We start from the raw sequence: 23,233 nt of genomic DNA on the forward strand, positions 1-23,233 counted from the left end.
TCAACAGTCTTTCATTCTGTTTTTTCTTCAATATATGAGCCATTTCAAACATTTGTGGAGGTTTTATACTGTCCAGTTTTAATTTTTTAGTATAGTATTCTGATGGTTGTTTTTTACTTAGTGCACCTGACTCATCTGACAAACATCATAATGCTGGAAATAGACTTTAGAGTGTTGGAGATAGTCTGAATGAAAAGTCTTACTTGTCTAAAAATAAAGGACAGCTTGTTTCAGAAACTGAGTCATCGTTTCAGTTAAACAAATCCTTCACTACTCCTACTTCCTCACTATTACAGGAAACTTTAATACTGTGTTTTTGTTTATTCTGCAGCTTGCAAATTACTAAAGCTCCTGGGGCTCAGAAGAATTTATAACTGTTTCATAACTGCTTAGACACAAGTGCTAACTTGATTAGTTTTTTGTAAATTAAGTGTCCTCCAACACTTCTAATTATACAACTTCAAAAATTTAAATTGAAATTGTGAAAATCATAAAATTTTACTCATAAGTTTATTGTGAAATTGTGAATTGCATAACTTTCTATTATGCTTTGAAAATGCTTTGATTCTTACAATTTCAATTATTTAGGCATTTTAAATTAGAGGATATATATATTTTTGCATATATATATTTACATATTAACTATTATTGTAAAATTCTATTAATATTCATCTCAAAAGTCATGGGTGAAAGCCATTGACAGATTACTCAAGAGAGGAAATAACTGCATTGTCCATATAGCAATTCTAAAGAGCAAATAAAGGCATTGTTTGTGAGAGTCTTCTGCATTTTTATTTTTTTTAACAGCTTCAACTCCTGCGAGACAACCGCTCAGACAGGGGACACAAGAAGAACAGCTCTGTAAAAACAGCCAGCAGGTAACCTAATGTGGTATTTGCCTTTAGTGCAGTTTAGGAATTTATTGATTCCTTAAATCTTTATGTAAAATTTACACTATTCTTTGGGGGTATTTTCAAATGTCTGGGATTTTTTGTGACTTACTTTCTTGAATTTTTTGCATGGCATAACTTTTGCCTTATATATGAGTATTAGACCTTTTTTGTTGACTATGCAACTGCACTTTTATCCAACTTAATCTCTTTAGAACATCAGAACTAAATGGATGCCAAAGAAAGGTTTGTGCTTCTGGCATGTAAGTTAAGCACTGGAAATATATAAAATTCTATTATGCATATCTGAAATCAAGAGGATAATTTAAATGCTATAATAATTAAATTGTTCTTGTATTTTGACAATAAACATTTCATTGTGAATACTTAATAAAAACAAATCTAATTCTATTCTCCATCTTCTTTCCTTCCTCTCAAAAGACAAAAATTTCAAGACTGAACTTGCTAGTCTAGGAGTCTGTTTCTAGAAGGGTTTTTTTATGTACAAGTCACCTGCTGAATCTATTCTACCAAATAATTATTTTAATTCTAGTTTTTCTCAAATGAGAATCTACAGAAATGCTTGTCTTGCTATGCACAACACCTTACAGAATTTTTATGTTGTCCTGTAAAGATGACAATGTGCTATCAAATCACCTTCATCAAAAAGTTGTAATAAATTTATATCGGTATGTAATTCTGTGGTACCACTTGAGAAAATTTCCTGTCAGGCAGTTGAATTTCAGTATATATGTGGTCACCCAGACCACAGTTTTTAATATTTTTAGGTACTTACCTTGATGATTTCCTGGAAAAGTATACCAATATTTTTTTTAATATATATATTAAATAAGAACCTGTTTCATTTTATGCTAGTTCTGGTTACATGCTCTCAAACATAGGTTACAGAAGTGTCAGTCATTCATCTATAGGAATTTTGATTATCTTTGTCTACCAAACCTCTTATATTAAAATTCTGAAAAATTCTGCACAGATTTTCTGGCAAGTTTACTTGTTAAATGATATTTTCACTGTGAATTTTTGAATTACTTAACTTTAGATAGAATTTTCACCATAAATGCAGTCTTACTATCAGACTGCTTGCACAAAACTGAGAGTTTAAAGTGGATTTAAACTGAGCAGTGAGAAACAGATTATATTCTGAGTCTTTTAGGTTCTTTTTTATGCTGTAGCAAAATAAAACAGAGTTTGAGGAATTCAGAATCATAACTTATGTGTTTGTTATCCTGACCAGTGAAGCTCTTGGGAACTGATATTTACCTGCACAAGCAGTTAGAATAGAGACTTGTAAAATGGCCTTGAAAACCTGAAGTGATCTTTAACCACTCTTCACATCCAGTTAACAGTACCTTAATAGACTCTTATCCCAATAAATATGTGGCAGGTTTGTGTACAGGTAATAAGTGGTAAATTCAAGACTGAAGATTGGCATTTTCTAAAAAATATCTGTATTGTTCAAGTAGAGCTTACATAAGAAACTAATATTACAATGTACATAAAGATTCATCCAAATGAGCCAAGTTATTTCAAAATAATTATTTGTGCTCTTTCAGAAAACCACAATTCTCTCTGTCTGCCATGGAAACTTGAAGTGACTTTAAAAAATATTTCAAACTACAAACTCTTGTTTTTAATAGGCCATCTGCTGTCTTAGAACCTCAAAGCATGCAGTCTTGTTTACAAGATAGATAATAAAAATATATGGACACCTCAAGCTAATTCAGATGAGTAATCCCCTTAAAAAGATGCATATGAAAAGCAGTGGCTGTGACCTTATATTGCCTTACTCTTTGTTGCTAAATGCAGTGAGACACAGCGGCAATGGAAAAGTTTTGGACATTCTATAAAATTAGTGTACTTATCCAGAATACAGTCTAATCTGGTTTTTTAGCAAGACTGAATTTCTCTGGATTTTTTTTTTATGGTTTTCAGGTATTTATATTTCTTCTTTGTTTGCCATTTTGGAAGAGCTTGTTTCTGGTTTTCATATGTGTATTGAGATATGTACATATACACAATTTTCTATGCTTGCCTTGACTTTTCTTACCCCTTCTGGACGGCTAAACACAGTTCTTGTTTAAGCATGTAGACATTACGTTAGAACAGTGACTTGTGGAATCATTTACTCTGTAAATACATCAGAAAGGTGTGGAGCTCTAAGCGTGGCAGTGGTCTGCAGCTGTCTCGTTGTGGTGGAATCCTACTGTCTGGGATGAGCTTTACTGCACTTGCTTTAATGTCTTAGGTTTCTTCTGTCAACATTAATGATAATTGTCTAATCATGTACAAACTGTTGCTAGTGGCAAGATAATCAGTCTGTAGAGAGCTGTTGGTATGGCTACTGATGGACAGATGTTAAGGAGGGGGACAGTCCTGCACCACAAAACTTAGAACCAGAATAGATTATATTATTCATGATGATACAATTCAATATATATGTCTATTCTGTTCTAAACACTATCTATACTATGTACAGAGAGTATTTAATCTGTGAATACGTACTCTTCCCATTCATTTTTTAAGTTATTAATAGTGCCAAAAAATACTCTTTTAAAAGCTGCATTTCCTTGTCCTGTAGAGCCTTGAAAAAGTTCTCTGTTTACATTATCTCTTTACATTAGGATGGAAAGAGTCTCCTCCCCAAGGCAGCTACACTGCTTAAAGGTGATAGATAATTCTTCTGGCTGCTTTTTTTTGCTCCCTATTCTTTTGCCAGTAAAGAAGGGGGTTTTTTTCTGATTTTTTTAATATGATTTGGGCTAAACCAGCCTGGCTAGCTCAAGTCACCTATTTAAATTAAATTGGCTGGTTTTGTACAAACCATATTAAGGCCTGCTCACATGATTTTTTTCTCCAGCAGAGCTGTGGAGATGATAATCTCCAGCAGATATGTGATAACAAATAGCTTGGGATAGTAATGTCTTCATCTGGCGCAGTTGTTAGCAGACCAAATGTCTGTCTGTAGCCCGAGGCAGTGGGCAAACAATTGCACATGATTGAGTTACAGGGAGTTAACAAGTTGCTGCTTGGCAGCTGAACTGCCAAAGCTGGTCATGGGCTCTTTGCCTGCTTCCCTCATAAGGTAAAATATGTTTTCTTAAGTCACTTCCTTAAAATTTTACCAAAAAAAAAATTTACCTGAAAACTTACCTAAAGGAGATTTTTCCGTGGCTAAGAGATTCCTTTGATTGGCAATGGGGACAGTGCTGAAGGATATTTTGCTGAACTGCTGTAACATGATTTTGAACATGTATTTTCATTGTTTACTGTGGGGGTGGACCTCCATCACACAACTGTCTCTGTCTTTAAATACATAATGTACTTTTCTTCACAATACCATTAAGAAGAGGGGAAGTACCTTTGGCCTCATTTGACAGAATAACCAGAATACTTAACCACCTTTTGCCTTTGGTCATACAGTTGCTGTGATAACTAGGTAATTTATCCTGAAATCTGGAAGCAAGAGAATTGCAGGTTGGGAAACCCACGGACTGTGAATAAGTTACTCTCCTGTAATTATTTCCTTTACATAGAGGTCTTGTGTTATATTTCTTTTGTAGTGTGCTCCTGTTAACTACCATGAGTTATTTCATCTACATATTTATTTTTTCTTACTGTATTGTAAGTATAATTTGATACATGCCTGAATCGAGAAACTGAAAGGAAAATAGCACCCAAATTCTTACCACTTAGTAATTTTTTGGAGTTGAATCTTGATAATTCTGTATTGGCTTTCCATGTGCCAATGTTCCCCCAAAGACCTCTGAAAAAGGAAAAAAAAATCTACTTTTACTTCCTATGCAGTTCAATCCTGGCTTGAAAGAAGGCTAAGTCATACTCATGAAAGGTTTCAAGGTGGAGTAGAATTTTACATGCCAGGTTTCACCTACCTAACTGAGACTGTTTTAAGAATTTAATCAATGTATGCCAATCCTCCAGTGATCACATGAGCTGGCCAGAAGTCTTTGAAGTGTTCTCCTGCCGTGGTGAACAGCACAGTCTGAAATTCTTCATGGTTTTTTTCTACCCTCACTTTCCCTCCTTTCCCTAGTTGTTCTCAGTCCAGTTTAAATTTGTGCCTTGTGCTGATACAAGAGGATGACTCTCACATGTTTTCACTTCTTATAACTGTGTTCTCTGTGAATTAGTATTTAAAGAAAGCTTGTAAGAGAAAGAATTACACCAAACCTGAGGAGAGCTTTTCAAAAGTGTGTCATTATTTTGGTTAAAATTGCAACTTTCTGTCTTTCCTGGTTTTAAAGGATAAACCCTGTTTGTGTGTTTGTACAGCACTTGTTCGTCTCCATCTGATGATACGGAACATGGTAGTTCTTTACACAGATGTGACAAATAACATTACAGCTGCTCTTTATTTGATCTTCTAAAGAGACAAAGATGTGCAAGGATTCTGCCTGCTCCCACTTTCCCAACGTGTCATCTGTTGTTTGGGAAAGAGTCCTAATTTGCAACAGATACAAAACTATTTGTCGAGGTGCAGGTTTGCCAAAAATAAATGAAACCATTAATTACTACGTTTTTTGAGCAGCTGTTAATGGATTGGGATAAGAAAACTGTACATTAGACTACTGGTTAATTACAAGAACTGTAATTGTTTAATGTGGCTTTTGCGGAATGAAATTACAATACCAGAGGAGGTGAATTCAGCCAGTTTTTGGAAATTATACACCAAGATGTGCACATACTTACACTGCAGAAAAGCAAAGGAATGCATAGCTGTTTTATTAGGTGATTTGCTTCTGCCATTACATGAATATTATGCCATCATATTCTCAACAAAAATACTTTATTTTAAAGTCATATTTAAACATGCCTTTTAATTCAAGTGTAAAATTATTAAAGGTAGTAAGTTAATGTCTTATAACCCCAGAGCTAATAATGCAGGAGATTCAGATGCAACATTAAAATCCAAATGTGTTTACATCATTAGAAATTAACAACTAAGCAGTTTTATCTCCTCTTTGGAGTGCCATGAAGCAGTAACTGTGCTGTTATGATTGCTGCTTAATAATATTTGCAGTTCCAGATTAAATTATGTGAATGTTTGAGGACACATTGCTTCCCTCCCTTGCTGTCACCCTCAGGGACAACATTATTCCATCAGTTTGGTATTCTTCTTCCCTGGAAAGGGTAAAAGATGGTGCTGTTTTGGGAGAGGGCAATTCCTGATTGAGTTTTCTCTACCGTGGCCTTATTTTTAAGGTGCTGAAAAGATTTTCACATGGGAGAGGAGGACAGGGCCATGACAGTTTAATTGTTGTTTCAAAATGTAGCCAGTGTGTGATGCTTTAATTTTATGGAAATCTTAGAGCCTCAGTAGTGGTTCATGGATAGATTTAAAGTATCTATTGAATAAATGCTGATTAGTCATCTAATGTCCTGAAAGTATCACCTTTTAATTTGCATAATGAGAACTTCTGTAAAAATAGCAAAAATTTTGAACTGTACTCTGTTTTGCAAATACGTTTCTTCGTGTGATCTGAGCAGATCTTTTTCCATCTTTAACATAAAACTACTAGCTGAATTTTGTTGTTCTGGCACTAAAATCTTATATACTTTATAATAAGGTACATAAACAAGCTGCTAAATGGTACTGAAAATTTGTCATTTAAAATGGAGTTCCAGGTATATGATTATGTTAAGTAACAGGAAGTTATGTTTTCCTGCTTTTAAAAGCATGTAAATTGAAAAGCAAAATCAGATAACTCTAGAAATTATGTAACTCTGGATCCTTCTGATGTACTATCTGGATTGAATTTTCAACCTGAATGAACTGATAGCAAATCTCTCACTTTGAAGTGACCAAATTTTAGCACATGGTGTGCTTGTTTCTCATGTTCCGCTACGTTAGATACCATGTCTTGCTCTCTTGTTGCACAACTCTGTGTTCCAGAGCTTAAAGTTTGTCTCATCTTGCCTGTTAAAATATTAATGGCATAAGGATAAAGTTAGTTTATACTTCAGATGTCTGAAGACCCTTCCTGCTGTGTAAGGTCTGAGGAGGAGCTGTGCACAGGGGCTTGCACTGTCATCCCACAAACTGTTTAAGCTGTGGTTGAGCAGCTCTGCAGTGGAGGTTGTTTTGCACTCTGGTTTTCCACCTCTCATTTGTCCCATCATCTCCTTCACCACAAGAAATTTGGTTTTGTCTCTCTGCATTTCTCCACAAAGGCACATGGAAGCTGGATATTGTAAGGATGAAGATTAATAGCCATGCATGAAGGAAGGGTGGGTTTCCCTCTTTCTGGTTTTATTGCACACTAAATTCTGCAATTTTTGCATCAGGTTCCTACTAATCTCAAAAGGATCCTTGAATATCGTATGTGTAAATCATTATCCCCTGGTGCATGTTAGCTAAAATTCTGAGGCATAAGCACACTGACTTCTATTTAGACTGTGATTTTGTGTGGTGAGAGAAAGAGTTTAGAAAAAAAATTAGATAGTTTGCTTCAAATTACATAAAAATTCATTTTCGTCTTCCATTTTTGTGCTACTGTATTATGTACTTGAATTTTTAATGTTGCTTCTTATTCTTTACCTATTTTAAAAGATGTTGAACACAACACTAGTGCTTGCAGTAATTTAACTTAACTCTATATGGCTGTAATCCAGAACTTTAAAATGTGTATTTTTAAATCTTTCCGAAAAATACATTTGTTCCATATTTAGGTTATTTTCATTCTTGGTAAACAAATATGTATTCAGAAATATCTGGAAAAAATAGTGTAGCTGAGTACATTAGCAAGTCCTTCCATTAAAGAATCTGTTCAGATCCATGTTTATGCTCAAGTCATAAAGATATTTTCTACATCTCTACAGAGCTGGACTGAGGCCCAAATCTCTCAAATAGCAACAGTGTTGTTGCAAGGTGCAGAAGAAACCAAAGAATATTTGCTTTAGAATTTGTGAAAAAATAATGTCCTATAACAGGTTGATGTTCTATTACTGCAACCTATTTTCAAACTACATTTCACCTTTGCATGAATGTGAGCTTTATTGTTATAATGTATTTCTTCACACAAAACAATAATGGAACTTGTCATCAAAAATGTTTAGAAATATTCTAAATTAATATGAAATTTATATTCTGAGCTACTGTAAATATTAATTTCCTGTATTGAAAATGTGAAATCATGTCATTTGTTGAAGAAAACGGAAAGTTTTTCCTATCTAATTCTTGACAGAAGTGTATTTTTTGGGTTTATTCCTTCAGTGTTCCTTGGTGACTTGTTTGTACACCAAGATATTGGTTTGGATTTGCCTTTGTGTAATTCATATACTTTTGATCAATTCCAACTCATGCCCAATTATATTACACTAAATTAACATAATTCAACAGATGTTGATATTTAAATGTTTTCTGGCATTCACATCTTGGACAGCTGTCTTTGAGCTTGGGGAAAAGGCAAACATTTAGAGTTAAATGCTGAACATATGCTTAAATTACTAATTAGAACCAAGAAAAACAATGCATTATCCTTTCTGAGGGCAGTAGGCCTCTACTACTGAACTATTTTTTTAGGGTCTCTTTTCACAAATAGAGTGCTTAAGTGACTTGAGTATGGGTGTCAAATCATATGGAGTGATGCAGGTTTTTATTTTCCATCATGTGCACTAAAATTATGCTAGTGTGGGGTTGAATGTGTCGATTTGTAGTGTTCAGATGAATTTTGGACAGCTACTGTGTCTGAATGACAAAAGTCCTGCTAAAGACAGCAGCAATGAGTGTGTTAGGATATAGTATTTATTAAGCAATGAGATAGTCTCATGGGCCAGGGAAAGATTGTATTCTAGCCCTAGTGGGATTGCACCAGGACCCTCAATAATACAGGTATGTCACCCTTACGTTTGAAGTTATGTTGTGAACAGATTGAGGTTGTCTGAAAGGAGTTTGATAGAGTTGTATGGGCTTATCACATCTTTTTAAGATGTAATAAAAGGGAAATAAAGCACACAGCTCTTCTGGTTAATGTAATGGTTTTCACTCTTGCAGAAGTAGGTGAAGCAGTCTTTGTATAGATGATGTCTTCCTTTAGACAAGTTTGAGGAAAAGCTTTACTGTTTGTAAAGGATGAGGAGGAATCAAGCATGGAACTGATTTCACCTGAATGTTGTCTGAGAAAATTGAAAAGAAAGCAAAAGAGTAAAAGAAGGCAGGTGAACAAGGAACCATCCCTCTCTAACTGTCCATGGGACACATGCATTACTGCACATGCCATGCTTCTCTGGATGTTCAAGTAGACACTAGGGGCTGCATTCATGCTTTGACAAGCTGTGTACCACAAAGGAAAAAGGATATCTTTCCTTATAAATTTGCTTAGCCGTTGGTTTTCATGTATTTTCCTTAGAAACAAATGTGCCTTGCATATTTCAGTGTACTATTATGAAATCATCATGCATCTTTTCTGTGGCTATATTGATACTCATGCCAGAGGCAAAGATTAAGTATTCATTATACCTAGATAATACATAATAGTCTTCCCAAATTTACAGCCCCAGTTGCTTAGTACGTGTATTTGGAGTGATGCATTTTAATTTAATCCATTATTCTGGAGACTCAATCAAAGGGGAATGTAGAATTTCATGTTCATCTTAATTTAATTAGGTATTAGTGTTATGAGATGTTTAAAAAGACATATATAATAGGGTTTTAATGGTGTTTACCTCTAAACTTACCATAAACTGTTCCGTTGACTCCAGTGCTCCTGAAAGCATCTGTCTGCCACTTGTGGTAATTTAAGAATGATCAGTAAGAGTTAAAGTTCCTTGAGACTCCCTTATTTAAGCAGCACTAATGGATGTGTTCCATTGGCCACTAGATACAGCAGTGCCTGCATTTTAAGCCATGTAAAAACAAGATAGGCTTCTGTGTAAGGAGAATCATTTATGTGATATTTTTGTGTAAAAGATACTTGTATAAGAGGAGGTTTGTTCAGGATATTTTTGGACTTTCATAAAGTTGAGCTGTTCCATTTTTTAATCATTTTATTAGCTTGTTTCTCTGGGTTCCACAGAAACAGAATTGAATTCTGCTTTCTTCATCCTTAACTGCTGCTGTGAACATTGCTTCACACTCTCCCTGCTCGTTTCATCTTGTAAGAAATTGTCAGGTAATTTCAAGCTTAAAGTGAGTTAAGTTGTCCCTACCACATTCTCTCTGCAGTCATATCCATATGAATATCTATTTTTTATCTATATTTTAGGACTGAAAACTGAGAGTTTCAGTTAGATTTCCCCTTCAAAATAATTCTCTCAAATCCCTTCTAAAATACAAACCAGTTAACTTTTTCCTTTTCGTGATGTCTTGCGAAAAAGTTTGCTTAAAAACTTTGATCAGGCCTCTCCATTAGCTGAAGCATCCAGTGGTGATAAACTTGCAGAGTTCTACAGCCATCTGCAGGAATGCACTGATACTGTGGCAGAACGGGGTGTCACTGTTTACTGTGAGTTTCTTCCTCAGGTGGGAGATGTTAATAGCATTATTATGGATAGGCATGTATTGATCTTTACCAATTCGTCTAATTATAGAATAGAAATCAGTCTTCTTGAAAACATTATTCATTATTACACCACAATAATGTGCTGTATCCAATTTTCCAAGTTAGTGTACAGAAATGTGATAAATGCTGTTAGATAAAAAACACTCTTCCACACCTGCCTTCATTAGTAAATTTTCTTTTGTTTTTTTTACACCTGAGATGACAGTGAGTACAGAAGCAGGTAATAAATCAGAGAACTAGAACATGTGTTCAGGAGTATCTGCTGTCCTATAGCCATCCTATTGTGCTGTTCTTAGTGACTGGTCAACTTTTAACTCTAATAGTGGCAAGGGTGAGAACTACTGGTGAAAGAGTGAAGAACCCATTGGGTCCTCAGTTGCTCAGTAGGTTTACTGCATTTAAAGCACCTTGGCTTGGCTCCCCCACAGAGCAAGATGTTTCTTTGGAGAATGTAACCACATGATCCATGGACTGCAGAGGTCAGGGTAGACATAAATTTGACATAACCTGTTACAAATGTCTTAGAGAGGTGAATGTGCGTAACTGCTGAAAAGGCATTCGCCAAAAATATTTGCCTGCGGAGCTATGAAAATTATGGAAAAAGGGATTGTGTTGTGTAGGCACAGATATGCTTTGGGAGCTTAAAGAGACAATTCTAGACATGTTACCATGGTAAGGGAAATTATCTTAACTACCTTGAGAAAAAGAAATGATAAAGAGACTGCCACTATTTAAAGAGGAAATAGCAAAATTTCTGTCAGAGGGAATGTTTCACAAAATGCATAAATGCTTGTGAATTTCTTTGCATGTCATCGCATCTATAAAAGTGTTTGCTCTATCAAATCTGTGGGATTTTTAATGGGATTTAATAACTAAACTTTGTGGGGTTTATTTACTATTTTAATAGCTTTTTTCAGTTATTTTTGTTATTGCTGCCTTCCCAGTCCATCTTCATTTTTGAGACTCTTATTTACCATGTAGAAAGCATAATCTTGCACTGTGTGCAAGATGAAAAATGAATAAAAATTGACAGCAGCTTTTCCAGTGTTTTGCTTAATACGTTGAGGCATGACACAACAACAACAACAAAAATTCTTGGCATGCTAGTGTAAGTTCACACCAGCCTGGCTTTTGCAGCCCTCTTATTTCCCTCTGCCACAAGTTTGCCGCTGCTGTGACACTTGCAGGCCTGCTCGGCCGTGGTGCAGCTGATGCCCTGTCCATGCTCATATTTTTCCTATTGACAGTGAGTGTTCTTGCCAAACGCCAGGGACCATAGTCACATCTGTTTGTCTCCCAAGCTTGTCTGAGGCTGCTTGGGAACACTTTTTATCCAGAGGGCAGCTTTAACTAGGCCTAATACTCTGAAAAGCCTCTATTTGTAAATGCATACAATGAGGTGACAAGTTCCTGTTGTCTTTCCTTAAAAATTATTCCATTTGACACTGCTTGCTCCAGTCCCTGTCACCAGCACGTCAAAAGCCAGGTTTTCAGGCAAGGTGGTCTTAACAAGTTTTATTTTTTTCCTAATAAAATGCCTAGCTTCCCTCCAGAGCACTATTTATAAATGATAGCTGGAAGCAAGCTAGGGGTAAGTAGAAAGAAGGCAGGCAAATAGCTTTCTTCCTTTCTGTAATCCACTCTCTTCTGATTTAATGCTAAGAAACATAATGCTGAACCTAGCCTGATTGAGGGTCAGAGTTCTCCCTACTTTATAATACCCCCATTACAGGCATTTCAAAATGTGCTGTGCAGGTTCACAACTCTGCTTCTTTTTGTCTAACCTGCCAGTTCCAGAGCAGTAATAGTTCTTATCTGCTCCTCTCTAAATAAATAAATTAATAAATAAATATGAGCTTTTTGTTTTGCTGTGATTTACACTGGCAGAGCATATCAGATGTTAAGCCCTGGTGAAGGCAAATGCAGCTTTACAATCACAAGCTGGACGAACATTTGATGGTAGCCAAAACCAGACCGGGCTTGACAAAGCTTAATTGGTGCTCCAGCATATTGTTATTTATTTGTGGTGTAGGGAATTTTTGACAACAACAAAGAAATACCCACGCTCACCTTGGCTGGTGATGGGGTTGTTGTGATCGGCAAAGGCAAATGATTCATTTATGCTGAAGGAACAAGGCTGCCTTTCAGACGTTCATTGATTTTAAATTAAAAAGTAACTGCTGTGTTTTACATGAAGGGTGACAACAATAACAAAGTAGTCCTTACTTAGTGTTATTTGTTGCAACTCCATTCCCTGTGCCTGGAGGAAAAGTGGGGAGACCCCAGTACCATAATCTTACAGATCAATAATCTAGATATCTCAATGTAGTGTAACAGATAATCAATTCTGGTAAAATAACTCAAATGCTGCTCACTGTTACTGCTGTGGCTCAGGTCTTCAGGTTCAATTGCCTGACTTTATTAATTTTTATCTTTCATCCTACTTGTATTCCTGCAGACTTTCTCCCTTTTTCATTCAGAAAACAAGAGTTTCACACTCTAGAATATATAATTTACAACTATCACACAACTTATTCTGCATGTTTGATACCATTGTTAAATACTGATCCACTGCTGATCAAACATCTCAAATATATTTTCTGTAGTTAACATTGCCCCATATTGTATTTAAATATTCATTTTCTTTATCATACAATCAGTTATGAAAGGGTTACACTTTTTGATTTCTTGCTAAATTCAGAACTGAAAATTATCATTCTGTTAGTTTACTAGTCCAACTGTGTTGAGTTCCTGATACTAAATTGGATAAAATTTTATGTTGGAATTGGAAGGAAAATGTGGCTTAAAACAAAGAGAGAAAAGTGTTGAAATAAGGGTTTACTAGGTGAAGCTAGAGTGCACTTCTCTGTGAAACATAAGTTTCTTGGAATATTTTATTATTTAAATACAAGCACTGTGCTACTTGTTAATCTACTGTATCTTCTTAGAAGAAATATGCAGAGCATTGTACATTGTCATCTTACTCATCAAGGCATTGTTGTCATTCTTTTACATTATTGAGCAGATCTGAGGTCTCTCCACAGTATATGACCATTTGTTATTCATTTAGAAGTAGCCCAGCTTTAAAATGTTTATAAATGCCATAAAGGGTAAGTCATATATCCACACTGAAACCAGATCCCATGAGTGACAGTGTTACTATACTGCTGTGGATTGTCAGATGCAATTTTCAGCTTGTAACTTTATCAAAATTCACTACACTTATGTAGTAAGAAATGCATTTCTCAGTAACATTTATAGATACATATTAAAATTACTGCATCCTCCCCCCACCCCATTCTATTCTGGTTCTTTAAAAAAGAAAAGTCAGCTACATATATTCAATTCTGCAGGCATTCTATATTGCTTTAAGAAAAATAATAACTATAATTGTCCTTTGAGATTCTATTCCAAAAGCCAACACTTGAAAATTCCAAATTTACCATTTCCTGTGGTACTGACTTCTAATAGCTGGGTTTAATGCAATAGCATTTGCTTGTTTGCCACCCTCTGCATCTCCATCAATTTTCCATCCTCCAAGTGCAAGCTCATAATTGTTCAAGAAGCCTAACAGATATTGTGCTTCCGTGATATTCTCACAACTTGCCAGTGAATTAGAAGAGGATAAATTGTTATGCTACAAGTTTATTTCATGTACCTTTGAAGAGTTTACTGTTTCATGTTTTCTCATTCATTCTTCATCTTGCCTTAAAAAAATTGATAATATTTTCCATGTAATAAATGCTGCTCTGACAGTAAAGCATTACCAGACAATTGATAACCTACAAACAGCATTGTGATCTCTTTAGATAATTAATCTTAGCTATTTTCCTGTCAGGAGCAACAGTGTTTTTGTTTTATGTCGAGCTAGACAGATTGCCAGTTTTGAAAATTAAAAAGCATTCCCTTTATATTTATATTTATTCATTCCAGTAACAATTTATGATGCTGCATTTAGATACTGAGCGCTTGTCAACAAACATAATTATGTTTCGATATAAACAAGATTGGTGGCTTGACTGTGCAGCTTCATCTTGGTTGAGAATCTTTTGATATAGGTTCAGATTATACAAGCTGTGTATTTATGTGGCAGTTTTCTTCCTTTGTTAATAGTTTTCTCCTATAATTACTTGCAGGCAAACCAGTGTACATTTAGGATCATTGTGCATGGGAGACATCAAGCGGAGAAGGAAAGCTGCTCCCCTGCCAGGACCCACAGGTAACCAATTTCCCTGGGACAGAGCACAAACCACAAGATGTTAAATCTCTAAACGCAAAGCAGTAGGTCAGTGATCTGGGGAAAAGCTTGATAAATTCAATAACTTCCCATATAACTTCAAATATGTTCTATTCTTATTTATTAATAAAGATTAAGAAATAAATAGGCTCCCTCCACTCTCCTGCAATCATTGCCAATTTCCAGTCTTTTGTAGCACAGCACTTCTTTAAAGACAATAAATCTTTTTTCATATACTGAGACAGCAAAGATTATTGCTTATGTCCCTTCAAACATGACAAGGGAAGAGACCTGAGGCATCTTGTTTTCTGCATATGAATGCTCTAAATACCCTGCACAATAAAGTTAGGATGTGAATTCTTGGGTAAACAATTGAAAATATGATGATAAAGCTGTGAAACACAGCTTTAAAATTAGTGCTGTAGATTAACAGGAAGCCCTTGCAAGCACATTTCTGAAAGATTTTTACAGATGCGAGATCACAACCATTGGATGCATTTTGCTGATGTCACAGCTGTGAAATTACTTTTTCAATACTTAGCAGTGATTTATAGTACTCTCATCAGTTTATTGTATTAATTATATATGTGCATACTGGAAAGATTAGGTTGTATGTGAGCCTTTATATATATTTCTAACATGGAAATCTGGACTGCATGTCCTAGTCAAACATAAACTACAGCAGCAGCATTTGCAATACATAGAATTTTCAAATATATTTCAAGTAGATGTCTTTAGAGATGCCTAATACTTGTGTTCTAACTGAATTCCCCCCCCCCGAAACTTCTTTGTTTCAAACCTCAGTGGCAGAAACAGACCAGGAATAATATTAACAATGTTATAAAAGTACCTTAGTGGCAGCAGTATAAAAAAAAGAGAATCTATGGGTCAGCTTCTAAGACTCTGAACATATGTGAACTGAGAAAGAAAAATACTTAATGGCTGAAGAGAGAATAATGTAATTATTTCTACAAGGTGATTTTCACTTCACAACTTTCAAGTACTAGAGGATGTCATTTTGTACTGAGAGGTTATCAAGTATTGTGAAATTAATTTTATTATTCACTTTACTTAGGGCTTTCAGTGTTCAGAATTTTATTTTACAAGCTAGATCCTCTGCGTAACTTTACAAAGCCAATATTTTGATACTAAGGCAAATATGTGGTCATTCAATGTTATGTGTCCATGAACTCACAGTTTTAGAAATTGTTTTGCCCCAAAGTTTGCCTTTATATGAAGAGCAACAGAGAATAATGGTGGATAAAGGTATCATATAAGGTAATTTTTAACTGATGTGCCTTCTTTTCTTTTCAAGTTCAAGGTAATCTTTTCAATTTTCTTGTGATCAAGAGGATTGAGAATTTTTTTTGTGGTCTTAGAAAAGTTGTTGTTTTTCTGCACTTCATCCTTGTAAGTTTTTAAGCAAATAGAACCTTTGGTAAACATTGAATAGGCTTGTAACTGTATAGCATGCTACAGATTATTATAGTTTTCTCAAAGGCTAACCTTTCTACAGCTAAATTATTGTTTGTCTGTCGCACGCCTTGCTTTTTGTCTGTGTTCCATAAGGTTTTATGAAAGAAACAGGGTTTTCTTTTAGAATGAATGTACATTTGGAAATTGGGATTAAAATAAGAGATTGCTTATTTGATGATTCTTCTTTCAGTAGTTTTAGTTAGCTAAGATATGGGAAGAGAAGGGTTTGTATTTATGTGGAAGAATTTGTGAGCTTCTTTCTTGAAAGAAAAAAATAAGCAGTTGTTTAGATGAGCAGAAGTTAGAAATAAAAAAAACATTCTCGTCAAAATTGTTTGTATTTGATATCATAGTGAAACCTGAAAGGCTGTCTGTAAATGACTCCTCTACTGCAAGTGTTTTCTTACATGGGCTGCAAATTGGCAATGTTTGGTCCGAGTCAATGTGTTGGTAAGAGTGTTTCCTAAATTCCCATTTGCATTTGGAAAAATCTACTTTGGTAAATTAACTCTTGTGAAAATCTGCACAGTGCTGAAAATGGTAATTTGTGCCTTTAGGTCCAGTAGTACTGATGAGAATGATCCTAACGAGGTGTTGGAACGCGTTCCCTGGGTTGGAGTCTCACAAGGGTAGCACCTGCTACTTTCAGACACCTTACAAAGCCACAGGCTTCTGTAGCAAGCAGTGTGATTGGTTAAACATTTATTAATTGTGACAAGAACACCCAATTTATTTCAGTACTCCAGCTTATTTACTGCTCTTTCACCTTTGTATTTTGTATTGAAAAAGTAAAATGAATATTGATAGAGTTAGATATTGATTTCTAAATTTATAGCCCCTTCTCAGCCTGCAATCAAAGTCACATACCAATAGGTTTGTGTATATTAGTAACAAAGGATGTAGCTTTACTTGTACAGCATTGAAGCAAGAAAGTTTGAGCAGCACAGTGCATTTTATTGTTTCAAAAATGTCATTTGTAAAGGTGAAGAAAAGATGTGTTGAATAGCAGTGAAGAAAATGGGAGATAATATAGGCATGGGCGGGTGGGAACTGACAGTACTGATACAGGAGTATCATATTCTGTCTTTTTTCCTAGGATGAATTTTCTATTTTGTGGATGTTTCATATATCCCATATGTGTATTGTTAAACCTAGATAATTAATTAATCAACAAAAAACTGATACTAGTAAAAATTGATTACTTCCCACAACTGAAGTATGAGATATTGTACCTCTTAAATACTCTTTTGGATGACTTCTTCCATGAAACCAATATTATTCCAGTGATTCTGTTCTCATGTGAGAACAGGTCATTTTCAATGACCTTCTCTCCCCTCTGATTACCTGAGTGGTAGAGCTATTTCATGTGACACCCTGACATATTTCACTGCAGCAATACAGTGCTCTCAAGTTTGTAAAAGGACCTCTAAGACAAACAAATTCATTGTCATGGAATTAGCCCTTCTAATACTGGGTCCAGTTTAATGAAAGTGATAATAAAATAGCAACAACAACAAAAATTTTGCTAGAGAAAGAACATTCTTTGCAAGGTAGTGTTACTACTTGAAACACATGCACTGAGAATATTTGCAGCAATTTCAGTCTTAGATTATCTAGTTTAAGTCTCATATCAAAGCAATAGGTGCTACATAATTTTAGATACCATACACTGAATATGCATTTATCCCAGATTCTTTCTAATTGGCTCTTCTGTACAAGATTTTTGATTTTTACCATCTCCTGTTAAATCTCAGAGATATTTTAGATTTTTTTTTTAAATAACAAACCTCTAAGTCTTAAATGTTGGGGAAAAAATCCCAAATTCTGCTTCACATCTCATATTTGTATGCCTTGTAAATAGTAATTTCTTTCTATTTCAAAACAATCTTTTTTCTCTGGTATTGCATAGTGTGGTTTACAGTTTGAAGGAGTGTTAAAAACCTGGAAAAACCAATTATAAGAACAGGAAACTATTTTTTATTTAAAATGTAGAAAATGTTTATATAAAATAGATAAATTACTATGCATGTAATGGGCACTTTAATGCTTACCTTTTTACAAAAACAAATTTCAGATGTCATATTCTTTATCTAGTTGGCATGTTGCATGCACATGCTACACTTCAGGCTGGTCCTGATTGAAATGACCAAGTTAAAAGTCTCATTTTAAAGAATGTGTTTTAATGAAAAATATGACAGTTTCTTAATTACAGCAGAAATAGTGAGCGCTGCTATAATGCCATCATGACTCACTTTAACAAGGTAATCAAAAGGGTACATGTTTTCATTCCTTTTTAAAAATTGCCGGTGGAACAGCTAAGCAAACTATTTTGCTGATGCTTAATATGTCAGTGATTAAAAATCAGACCTGAATATCTGCAGAACCAAAACGATGATTTGAAAAAGATTGTGATTACAGTGTGATAACAGAGGTGGCTGAGGCTGAGTTTGTGGTGAAGGTCAACTTAGTGCAGTAGTTTCAGGGAAAAGGTAAACTTTGGGGTACTTGGATGAACTGACCATAAATTTCCAAAACTCTAGACAATAAGCCTATTTTCTTTTAACTTGATTCACTGCTTTTCTGTCTTCCAAATGTACAACTCTATAGGCAGAAATCCCTTGTCACAGGGCAATTCACAGCATTGGCATGTTGTGAATCCTTTCCCATATTGCATTGCACCATTTCTTACCCTCAGTCTGCCCAAGTCCTTCCTGGCATGCACTTCATGCCTGCTTGGTTGTGCAGCCCATGGACTCTCATTTTTCTTTGGTTAGTATGTAACTTGGCAGCAAGTTAAATTTTAGGGACTTCTTTCTGTTTTTTGGTTCTTCTACCATATTGTCTCACCAAACTAGAAGTTAAAAGATTGCAGAGTGCCATCCAGTATTGGAAGCTGCAATCCCTTCAGAGCAAAAGGCTTCCTGTGTTGAGCTTGATGTGGCTGGTTCAGGCAAGGCATCTTACATACAAGGACCAGAATTCAGAAAGTTCAGTAACAAACTTCAGAAGACCTGCAATTCAACCAGGACAAGCTTATCCTGCAAAATTGCTGATGGGTTTCTCGTGATCTACAGAGAAGACAATATTCTACAGGCTGTACACACAGCCACTATAAAGTCAAGAAGAAACATTCAGATTGATAGAAGATGACTGTGTCTGTCTTTCTAAGGGTTCTTATCTTGTGAAATGTGGAAGTTTCAAGAATGATTCCCTGAATAACTCTGGGAATCTTTCATAAGGTAGCTGTTTCTGGTTATGGAAACCGTTCAAATTGCCTCTACTGGGAGCTGAACCTTCTGGTTCTTATGGGTCCCTTCCACCCTGAGATTTCTGTGATTCCATTGATTTTTTGGCTTCACTTTCAAGAACCATAAACCAGCTTACTGGAGAATATAAACAAAGAGAGTACCCTTAATATAGTGGAAATATGGGGGGGAAAAAGGCTAAACCAGGCATTATTTTCAAGTTTCATTAAACAGTTGTATACTTGAGGACTGGCTTTGAGTGAGGCAGAGATGTCAGTAGGGAGACTCATCCTCAAGGGCAGTTATGTGCTCTGCAAGTTCTGCACATTCTCTGCCAGATATCATATTAAAGTGGTTCCCCATGGAGAGGAGCCACCTCCTTTTTATGCGCAGTTTGTTAGAACCATCGCCTTCCTCAGATGGGCAAATGGATGTTCTGTAGTTTTCCTAGAATTCGACCAATAAAAGAAGTACCTGATATTTCTGTCAGTCAGTTTTAGGTAATTGCAAAGGATTTTTGTTAAAACATGGACAGTTTGGCAGTTAAAACATGGACAGATTTGCAGTTAAAACATGTAGTTTTCTCTCAGTCAACATTATTTCTTATACCATCTCTCTACAACAACCTCTCAGTTGTTGGTGACTAGTTTTTCCTTCTCCTGAGGGAATAGGGAGCACTGCTGCAAACAGTCCCTGGTATTATGCAAAAACCACTTTTCTTAAAGGTTTGTCAGCATATGATTCACTTTCTGAATAAGGAAGGAGGTCTGTGCATAAACCTGATAGATTTATGCAGAAATTTTTGACACTTCAGAGGAGTTTACCATGCAAGGAAAGAAAATTCATTGATCAGGTTTCCAGTGCAGGTAAGATTTCTGTCTTTTTGTAAAAGCCTTGCAGTTGGTGGAAAAGTTCCTAATAAAATCTGTGGTGTATACCTCTGGGTTTCACAAAGAAAATTTTTGCTTTGGATTTCCACTGGGTTTCATTGTAAGGCTGCAAGTCTTTCTGTAAAAGTGAGGGAATGCTTATCAGATGGGATTCATTTTGCTGAATTTTGGGGGAGTTAAACAGAACTTTGCCATGTCCCCCAGTGAGAATGCTTCTTCCAAAGTGCCATCCAGTGACAGTGTTTCTGTCATCAAAGACAAGGCATAAAACAAAGACTTTTGGACTGAAGTGAAAAGACAGTCTTGGATATTCAAGAGATTCCCCTTACAGAGGGACAAATTGCAATCTAAAAACACCTACTCTTCCAACCAGTTTTATAGCAGCAAAGACTGAATGGGCATGAAGTTTACTCCACATACAGTGTAACCAAGTAAAGGATGGAAGGAGAGGAGCACCTGCAAATCCAATTCCTAGTGATCTGTGTTTCTGGATAACCAGTTGTACCTAAAATTCAGTGTCACAGTCTTCATTGGTGTGTGAATTTATGTTTATATATTCAGGAGAGTTGAAAATAAATTGAAATCTAGAGCCTGTGCTTCAAGATAGGGTGTGTTTACCCAGGCCCTTGAGATGGAGTAGTAGGAATGAACTATGGCAGTGCAGACATCAACAAAACTCTGCTGTGGATACGGGATAAATACAGAGGCATCCAGCACCTGCTGAAGTCATAGCTATGTCCTCTCTGCTATTCTTATCTCTCTGTTAGAATAAAATTCAATGCAAGCAGACTTACCTGAACATAATAATTCTAAAGTTATTCTTTAGATAGTCTTAGATAGCTCAGTGTGAGGGATGTGTTAGTCTGGTGAAATAAAACAGTCTCAAATATTAAACTAAACAATTTTCATAGCATTCTCATAGCTGAGTTGTTTTAGTTTTGGTTTGGTGTTTTGTGGGTTTTTTAGTAGATACACAGCCATATGTACTGAATTTTGAAAATCACTGCAGGTACTGAGTTTTAAAATCACCATGCAGCTGGTGGCTGTGCTTCTGAAGCTGTGTTTGTGCAATTACCCAAAACAATTTTAAGAACATAAACATCTAGGCAGTCTGATTCCCATTTTGCTAGTTAGAGAGAGCTGGCATAAAAAGACAGACTACAGCAATGTATTTTTCTGATTGGTTTCCTTGTGTATCAGGATCAGTCCCTACTGCTCTGAGCTCATCTGTCTGGTGAGGAGTCAGAAAAGAAAAAGAATAGATGAAATATTAAATGCTTTCAGAAAATGAGGGGGAAAGTGCACCAGCTTTTAAAGAGAATCAGCATGTATCATTTCTGCTTCCATTGGCTGTTTATCCAACATCAATACAACACTTTAGGAGCCAAATTACTAAACAAGCTGCCAATTAGGCTTGCAGTCAGCTGGATAGATTAGTGGCTAAGAGAGGCAGATACAAGATTTTCATCTCTTGAGCCAATTACGCAAGTGAATTACCATCCACAATGCTCCTTGGAAGATTTGAGGTAGAAAGACTGACTCTGCTGTGATAGACATAAGTGAGATCCAGGGTAGGGGGTAAGGGTTAGCAGGCCATGTATTGCAAAAATTACCCAAGCAAAAAGAGATCCTTCTAGGAAAGGATTTAAAGGATTTAAGGCTGCTGGGAGCGATAGAAGAGGAAATAATAGTTGTGGTATGCTCTGTGAAGGCATTGCTGTTCTGCTCACAAGTCTTAATCATACAAAAGAAAGATGAAAGGGTAAGACTATATTTATGTACAGTGCCATTTTCTCAGAACTGTTTAAAACCCCGTTTTCTTAACATCAGAAATAGTGTGGTGGCCAGAGATGAAATTGCTTCACTATGCCTTCATTTGTTTCTTACAGCTTGGGGGGGTTGAGAGGGAAAAAAAAGAAACACAACAAAAAACCCACACATTTTCTTAAGTAAGGTTATCTGAGAGCTTGATCTTAGCTGTATTCTGGTTTTATTCAGCCCAATATAAGCCAAACATGCTTGATGCTAGTCTTATCCAGCAATTGGACCATACAAATAAATATTGTGACAATAGTAGTTTATGAGGTCATTGCTCCTTTATTATTCTGTAATAAACGATAAGTTCAATGTTGAGCTTTGAATCTGTAGAAGCATTTTGCAAATAAAATGGGTCTGTCAGATCAAAACTGTTCATAGACTCATTTGTTTCCTGCTGACAATGTTGTACACTGGTGTAACATTGTTTCTTAAATATGAAGCAAATTTAAAAGCTGAACTTTTGCAAGCTGCTGTATCCAAAAATGATTAAACAGATGTGAAGCCTGCAGCAGCATTAGACCTCTGATCTGATTTTAGCTTACAGATGGAATTAAATTAATTCATGGCAATCACTGTAAAATCAAGGGTATGGCACTGAATGCTAGTGTACTGTTTAACCAGGACATACCTGTCTCAACAGCTGTTAAGAAAAAATATTTTTCACTGAAACCTGCCTTTAATGCCATCATAAGTATCATACCAAAATTAAACAAATGTGATGAGTTTTTTGCTTTCCACTTCCCAGTTTTGTCACTTGCTACTCACTGACTCTATATTCCATGTATGTAAGGTCATATGCATAAAAAATGTAGACCTTGAAGTGTGTCTCTTCATATGCACAAAGATTTGAGAATTGTCCTTTTTTCTTTCAGCTGGCAGTATTGCAGAGAAAAGGAACATAAGCTGAGGGTATTTTACAGAGCTGCCTTTTCAAACAAGTTAATATACCTTAATATTTTCTCCTCTCTCATATAATGGCAGCCTCTTCTACATGCAGACTACTCATCTGGTAGATCAGGAATCAATTGTTAGGGTTGCTAAAAACATTTTCTATCTGTAGAAAAAAAAAAAGCTGTACTGCACAGGAGATTCCTACAAATTATTAGTGCAGAGGCATCCTTGTAACTTCTGGAAACCT

The 23,233-nt window shown here is 35.7% G+C and overlaps 1 protein-coding gene across 1 annotated transcript in view; it reads left to right on the top strand.

Annotated features, from left to right (window-relative positions):
- Window positions 1-23,233, top strand: part of GPATCH2 (G-patch domain containing 2) — a 119,216-nt gene that overhangs the window by 88,976 nt on the left and 7,007 nt on the right. The window contains exons 8-9 of the mRNA XM_058020994.1: window positions 808-878; window positions 14,566-14,648. Coding sequence (XP_057876977.1) covers window positions 808-878; window positions 14,566-14,648 — 154 coding nt within the window. The remainder of the gene's footprint in view (window positions 1-807; window positions 879-14,565; window positions 14,649-23,233) is intronic.

This window comes from Melospiza georgiana, chromosome 3 (assembly GCF_028018845.1).
Source record: "Melospiza georgiana isolate bMelGeo1 chromosome 3, bMelGeo1.pri, whole genome shotgun sequence".
Lineage (NCBI taxonomy): Eukaryota > Metazoa > Chordata > Aves > Passeriformes > Passerellidae > Melospiza > Melospiza georgiana.